We start from the raw sequence: 8,144 nt of genomic DNA, 5'->3' as shown, positions 1-8,144 counted from the left end.
ATGTAAAAGAAAGCGCGATTCATCAGACCAGGCCACCTTCTTCCATTGCTCTGTGGTCCAGTTCTGATGCTCACGTGCCCACTGTTGACGCTTTCGGCGGTGGACAGGGGTCAGCATGGGCACCCTGACTGGTCTGCAGCTATGCAGCCCCATACGCAACAAACTGTGTATTCTGACACCTTTCCATCAGAACCAGCATTAACTTCTTGAGCAATTTGAGCTACAGTAGCTCGTCTGTTGGATCGGACCACACGGACCAGCCTTCACTACCCATGTGCATCAATGAGCCTTGGCCGCCCATGACCCTGTTGCCGGTTTACCACTGTTCTGATGCTCTAACCCAGTCGTCTAGCCATCACAATTTGGCCCTTGCCAAACTCGCTCAAATCCTCACGCATGCCTATTTTTCCTGTTTGTAACACATCAACTTTGAAGACAAAATGCTCACTTGCTGCCTAATATATCACACCCACTAACAGGAGACGTGATGAAGAGATAATTCAGTGTTATTCACTTCACCTGTCAGTGGTCATAGTGGTCATTAAATACATTAATCAGCTAATGAGTCAAGAACAGTCTTTAACCAAACATTAGTGAAATGGTACAAGATAGAAATATTAACAGAATAACTCAACAAGATCATGTGAAGATAATATTAAAAAAATTAACATAAAAAATATTTTTTAAATGTAGTTTTATTTAAATATGTTTATTTTCTAACAGAAAAGTATGTCAACACAGACAAACAAGGTGCTTACACTGGGCCATGTGGCTCGTGGACAATTGTAACGCAATATTACAATTGGCCCCGATGGTGCAGCCATGATAAAATTTCATATGCTAGCTAGGCACGCCTAAATTAGCATAGGTTGTTCATGTTAATTTTTGTATCAATAACCTAGAGAGAAAAAAAATTTATGTTTAAATTCACAGTCATCTAAACTTTAGACAGCAGAAGAAAAATACTGTACATCTAAAAAGTACTTTCATACCTCAAAATCAGCATTTTGTTAAAAAGTTCTGCTGAGGTGAAATGATTGTGCTCCTTTTTCACAGGCAGAGAGAGAGAATCCTACTGAGCATGTGCAGATTAAGTGTCACTTGTTTCTGATTGGAGGAACTGAGTGTGTTACAATTGCCTCCTTTTACAATTGCCCCCGTTCTCCCCTACTAATTTATTCCATCGTTTTAATTAAATAAAAACGAGGAAACTAATTTTTATAACGTGACCACGATTTACTAAAACAAGGCAACGAATTAATAAAATGAAGGAATAAATTCTTAATTTGTAGCCACAATAAATATATATTTTTGTCTTCATGTCATCTGTGGGGCTCTGTAGTAATCGTGCATTACAATAAACTTGAATGTGTGCATATTGTGAATTAATTTAAAGAACTTGCTTTCTTGGTAGTCTTTCAGTTAATTCACTTGTCTTAGAAAATGATTCATAAACAAGAAGTGGGTTAGTTGTTATCAACAGACCTAAACCAGGACGAGGTAAAACTTGTTGCTGTCACTCAAATGTGTTTTATGTCATGGTTAGGACAATGCCATAAAAATAAAGATATTATTTAATTTAAAATCAATTCTAGTTAAACATTTTTTATTCTGTCTTTTGGACAAGAAACCATCATACAGAATCTTTTCACCTATAATTTGTTTTATGTCAAGGCTTTGAATTACCAGAGATCTGAGACAGACAGTATAGTGGTTTATCGTTTTACTTGACCGCATGGAGCTGAAATCTAATAAAAAAAAATTATGATAGTCATTTTGATCAGCTAGTTCATTAATTCCCTGACACTTATGAGGTTCCCACATATCTTTCCATTTATATAGTCTCTAGTGTCTGACTCTCTTCATTTCCCTCTCTTAGGTAATGACCAGGCATAGAACCAACCCTGGAGATGCCGAAGAGAAGAGATATTCTTGCCATCGTGTTGATTGTGTTACCATGGACCCTCCTCATCACTGTGTGGCACCAAAGTGCAATTGCCCCTCTGCTTGCCATCCGAAAGGGTACCAGTCTCTCTTACACATATAACATGTTTTCAGTGCCAATTTTGTTATCAATCCAAATTACAAATTTCTGCACAAAGCCTAATACATTCTATGATAAACTCAGCGTGTCTATTCATTTGTGCTCATTTGAGTAAGGTCACGTTAGAAAAAAAAATTGCATAATGTTATTCTCACTGCAAAATGATCTTTAAAATAGCTTTAAAAAGGTGGGGCTAAACAAGATTTATCTTCTTGCCACTTGAATACAAATTTTGTTTTCTGTCTAAACAACTACAAAACCGTGAGTTAACTAAATATACTTTGTCTTTCAGCACAGTGTGCTTTTTATTGCCATAAAAAAGTGACATAAAAGTTTTTTTTTTCAGTGACACAAAAAATAACTATTCATGTAGATTAACACAAATCCCACTTTGTAACACATTAGCTGAGTTTCAGTTTATGTGCCTCACTTTAAGAGTCCTCTGACTCCAGTGAAATTACCCAACAGCTTCTCATTTATTCAGCTGCAGAAGATTTCTCCAATAAAATCACACTCTGAGGAGCATTTCTGGTGGCTTTAAGTCAAAATTACTTGTTTTCATGTCTACAGCTATTTTAGCACTTACATTAAAACATGTATGTAAGTGGATAAATCACATACACAAGCTGTACACATAACCTGTTATTTATGGGGCATTTGGGGCAATCTAATGGCTTCACGACAATCCATCAGTCACTGACCAGACCACCTCTAGCTCAAACTACAGGGAAATACAATACCCAGCATTTGAAGATCTATATATCCATATATAATGCATGTCAATACCATCAGCTTATGGAGAATTGCAGATGTGTATTCATAGAAGTTATCATGAAGCAATTAACGTGAGTTTGTATGATGCCTAGGAGGCAGTGAACATCTGGACTGTTAATGGAGTGTGCTAATCTAATGGTGCTAAAATGTCTGAAGTGAGAGCAGGGCACTAATTGAACAGTGATAAAGATCTGATATGTGAGGTGGCACCATGATTTCTGCCCTTAATGAGCTATCAGCAGAATGTGCTGGAACTGCCCACACCATCATTTTGTGAAAATATTCTGGGGGAAAAAAAAAGAATATATTTGGTAACACTAGAGCTGTGCGATTAATCGAAATACAGTTTCAATTTCAATTTCAGCTTCCACCGATTATGAAAAATGCAATAATCAAGATAAAACGATTATTTTGCCCCATTCCGCCCCTTTCCAGCTGTGCGCTTTCACTCTTCCATAAAAGCCCAAATTTCATGTGCAAATCAGTAAAATCATGTAACGCGGCTTTCGCAAAATGGGATGTACTTGATTTATTAAAGTTAAAAGCACGAAAGAACTTGTGCCATTCCCTTAGGAGGCTTTCTGTGCACGCGCTCTGACATGGAACAGAACACGGACATGTAAAGTGAACTTTTAGCTTAATGTGCATGCTTAAATGGTCAAATCTTTAAATAAATCACTCACAAGTTTTGGTCATATGGCCCACTCGTGATTACAATATTGACCAAAATAATCATGATTATGATTTTTGCCATAATTGAGCAGCCCTAGGTAACACTAATTATTTCAGCAATATCATTCCAGCATGCTCATTTAAGAGATTTAACAGAATAGTTCAGCCAAAAAATAAAATTAATTCTTTCTTCCCTAGAACAAAAAAAAGAAAAAAGAAATTTTAAAGAATGTACTGATCACTATGTCCTAAAAAGCTCTGAACAAAAGTCATATGATCTACAGAAACATAAAAAACACACAAAAGATAATAATATTTAAAAACTATATTTGCAACCAGTTTTAAACCTAAAGTCTTCTAGTCTTCTAAAGCCATCTGATACTGCTGCTTGTCCAAGAGCTGTGTGCGTCACTATACAGACACCAAAAGCACATTACAGAATCTTTATTGCAGTGTGGCCTGTAAGCTCATTACTTTCACTGAGAAACCTTTGCAGTCAATAGACTGACATGAAAGGTATGGGAATTTAGCTCCAACCCCAATTAAACAAACCTCAACCAGTAATTTAAAATCTTTGAGTGGATTACTAGAAACTTTGAGGCAGGTGTGTTAGAGCAGGTTGGAGCTAAACTCTGCAGGACGTTGGCCTTCCAGGAGCAAGTTTGGACACACTGGCCTGTAGGGTTTTTCAACTCAAAAAGGGAAATATTTATGACGAATTATAACTGGTTATGATTCATAATAAATATTTAGATTAGATCTTTGAATTAAAAGTTTGTTGTCATTTAGAAGTGTGTTGGCCTTCTTGCATTATTATGCTGTTACATTATGATTATATATTCAGTGGCATAAAATGGTCTTTAAAATTACAATAATATCGCTTATCGCAATTATTTCTGGGGCAATATATCGCACAACAAAAAGTTGTTATCGTGACAGGCCTACCTATAAGTAGTGTTTATAATTGCAGCACTGCTTCATGTATGGGGTGACTGAGGTAACATCGGTATGTCTGTTTATCCATAACACCATATGTATCATTTTATAAAAAACTCACAGTTCAGTATGTTGCCATAGACCATGGCTCTTTAATCCATGTTAATTGAGCTCCACAGACCTGCAGTTTAGCACACATTTCTCCAGTACACCTACCTGGGTGTTTCAAGAAGTTACAAAGACCTTGATTAGCTGATGCTTAAGATTGGAATTAAATTATGCAGGTCTTTGGACTTCATTGGAGACCTCTGCCATAGACATTAGAATTGTTTCAAAGCCACATTGCTGCCTAAACATCAGGGGCCTCATGTATAAAACTTTACGTAGATTTCATCCTAAATGTGTGATCTCCACCCCGTCTCCTCCCCGAAATAGCCATATATGGAGCTTACAACGCCTAGTTTAATATGCATAACCTCATCTGCATATCATTTCCATGCATATTTCCATCCATGTGACACCATGTTTAACGCAGTTGCCAGCTATAGCCTACACAACAAGTTAGGACAATATGAGATATGGACTATACATGCGTTTTGAGACATCACTATTCTAATTTATGCAATTTGCCTAAAAGGTAAACATATATTTTAGAATGTTTATAGCCTATATTTTTATGGAAAAATCTTTTTGCAGTGTAAATAGCTGTCTGACTCACTGCGTCAATAACAAAAACATTTTGAAAATAAAACGCGCATATCTTACAGTTTCCTTCAAATTCTATCTTTTAAATATGGTGTTTGTCACAATATTGGGAAGAGCACGAAAGGGGTTATCATTAGGCTGCTGTCTGTGCGCGAGACCTCAACGAGCGCATCAACGAGTTTGATCAACGAGCGCATCCTTATGTCTGTCGTTACCATCTGTGTTCCAAAGCCATCAGACGAATCAAGTTCACATCAATGATCATTATTCGTGCAAAAGTATTTTCTCAGAACATGAGTTTTGCTATTTAGAGCACAATTTAAAGCGGAATTGTCATATGCTAAGCAATCCTCGCTGTGATTAAAACATTAAATCACAAACCACAGTAAAATTGTTCAAAAGCAGCACATCCACTGCAAATATTTCTGTTTAAATTCATATACAAATGTTGTAATTTCTGGATAATAATTTCATGAAATTTCAGTGCTTAACTTCATTATTCAGAGTGTCATATTTAATCTAAATGTGTATGTCAAATGTAAAACAGACTTTAAAATCATTCTGTTTGCTTCCTTATTTTGCTCACTCCAGTAAAAGTGTGCGTATGCATGGTCTAGAGCAGTGATGGGCAAACTTGGCCCTTCCAGGCGACTTTCCTGCAGAGATTTGGTCCAACCCTGATAAAACTCACCTGCCTGTAGCTTTCTAGTAGTCTTGAAGACAATGATTAGCTGGTTCAGGTGTGTTTGATTAGAGTTGGAGCTAAACTCTGAAGGAAAGTGACCTGGAACGGCCAAGTTTGCCCACCCCTGGTCTAGAGTGTCCGTACTGTGCGCATATATTTACGCCTAGTTTATTTTTTATAAATCCTAATGTCAGATTTTTCTGAAACAATTTCACTTTTTTCCATCGGTCTAGAGTTTGCAGGTACTGTATGAATATAAAAATTGTAACAAGCATATTTAAGTACAATCTTAATAATTTATTTTAAAAAGCAATATATGTGGCAGTCATATATAGCTTTGTGGGCAATGCACAGAGAAAAAGGTCCTGGCTCAAGGTCCTTTGGCAACCACATCTTCCCTCTCTCCTCTTATCTGTCTTGTCCAATAAAGACATATAAGGAGAAAAAATAAAAAAAATTATTTATTTAAAAAGCATTATTGTAAGTATATCAAACCACTCAGGCTGCATTTCAAGTCTTTCAAGGCCAAATGATTGCCTTACTTGTGAAACACCCAAATCTGATCAGTATTCCCACCCACCACAATGCTCAAATTCCAGGAACAATCATGAAACATTACCACAGCTTAGATGCTAAATACTATTTCCAAGAATACAGTGAGTCATATTGACATTACTGGTGCTATTATTAGCATTATTAACTGTGTTTTGATACTTTTTTATAAATATGCCAGAATATTCTCCAAAATGTCTCCTTTTCTGCTTCAAGGAAGAAAGAAAGTCATACAGGTTAAGAAAGCCATGAGAATTTTTATTTTTGTCTGAACTATTCCGTTAAGAATTCAAGAGCAGATCATGCAGAACATGTGCTTTATGGGTTTGAATCAGTGCCTTCTACCCCTGTGGAGTAACCGTATTATGATCTCACGGTTCCTGCTCTCACCCTCTCCAGTCTGTCACCATCTAGTAAAAGAGATCTTAATCATACCAGAGCGTCTAACCATCCACCGGCAACGGCTAGCAGGTACTCATCTAAGGTTTGTGGCATGTGTCAGACATAAAGAGAGCAGCCCTGGGGTGCGCTAATGTCTTAATTCTCTTTTTCTGTCTGGCAGATGACGGGACAGAGACTAGGCACGACACTGGGCCAGCCACAGACTCAAAGGAATATTGCTCACAGGACAAGGACATAGTGGAGGTGGTCCGTACAGAATACGTGTACACAAGACCTCCGCCCTGGTCTGATGTATTGCCCACCATCCACGTCATCACTCCGACATACAGCCGCCCCGTGCAGAAGGCCGAGCTAACACGATTGGCTAACACCTTCCTCCACGTGCCCAACCTGCACTGGATTCTGGTGGAGGACTCTCAGAGGAGAACTCCGCTAGTCACGAGGCTTCTGAGGGAAACGGGGCTGAACTACACGCACCTCAATGTGGAGACCCCACGGAATTACAAGCTGCGAGGGGACATGAGAGATCCCAGGATTCCACGTGGCACCATGCAGAGGAACCTGGCTCTGAGATGGCTACGGGAGACCTTCAACTCCAACAGCAGCCAGGCAGGAATCGTCTATTTTGCAGATGACGATAATACATACAGCTTGGAGCTGTTTGAGGAGGTGAGTTAAGACAGGCATAATAATCGTCTCCATCTGAAATGATACTTAAATTGTGTACTGTAACATTAATTAATGGGTGTTGGTAAGTGACTGCACTTGTAAGGAGTTTAACTACATTAATAAAGTAATAAGCTTTGAGCGCTTCAACTGCATGATCATGTGACTTCTGCCACTATTTTGTCACTGTTTACTCACCCTCATGTTTTGTGGACAATACAAGAAATTATCATGAAGAATGTTTCAGCTGTTTTTGTCCATATGATAAATATCAATGGGACTCAAACTTTCAAGCTCCAAAAAAGACTTAAAGGTGTCCTATTATGCTTTTTCACTTTTTCAACTTAAGTTAGTCTGTAATGTTGCTGTTTGAGCATAAAAAAGATCTGCAAAGTTACAAAGTTCAAAGTCTACTTCAAAAGGAGATATTTTATTTAACAGAAATCACTTTTCAAAAACTACAACGAACGACTCGTTTGGACTACAACGCATATTTTCCGGGATTTGTGATATCACAAATATCGACGAATGGGACGAGACCTGGTTGAGCTGCACTAGAGAAGGCAACGAGTGTTATCACTATGTCGGAGACACGCTAGCTTTCCCAAGGCAGACGAACTTAGAGTGGTTACAATCATCCGGGCTTAAATCGCGCTCAAATTGATTTGATTTTGACGCAATATTTACACTGAAGCTCGCAGGCGGCTA

General features: G+C 38.0%; 1 protein-coding gene across 4 annotated transcripts in view; it reads left to right on the top strand.

Moving 5' to 3' along the window:
• Positions 1-8,144, top strand: part of LOC107758242 (galactosylgalactosylxylosylprotein 3-beta-glucuronosyltransferase 1) — an 89,207-nt gene that overhangs the window by 60,802 nt on the left and 20,261 nt on the right. For 3 of the 4 annotated variants that reach the window (XM_016575931.1, XM_016575932.1, XM_016575933.1), the window contains 3 exons: positions 1,880-2,022; positions 6,768-6,839; positions 6,931-7,439. In XM_016575931.1, the coding sequence (XP_016431417.1) occupies positions 1,911-2,022; positions 6,768-6,839; positions 6,931-7,439 (693 nt within the window). In that variant the 5' untranslated portion in view covers positions 1,880-1,910. The remainder of the gene's footprint in view (positions 1-1,879; positions 2,023-6,767; positions 6,840-6,930; positions 7,440-8,144) is intronic. The other variant, XM_016575934.1, reaches the window with a different exon arrangement.

This window comes from Sinocyclocheilus rhinocerous, unplaced genomic scaffold (genome assembly GCF_001515625.1).
Source record: "Sinocyclocheilus rhinocerous isolate Xijiao unplaced genomic scaffold, SAMN03320098_v1.1 scaffold23, whole genome shotgun sequence".
NCBI classification, from domain to species: domain Eukaryota; kingdom Metazoa; phylum Chordata; class Actinopteri; order Cypriniformes; family Cyprinidae; genus Sinocyclocheilus; species Sinocyclocheilus rhinocerous.
This window is presented reverse-complemented; position numbering and strand designations above follow the sequence as displayed.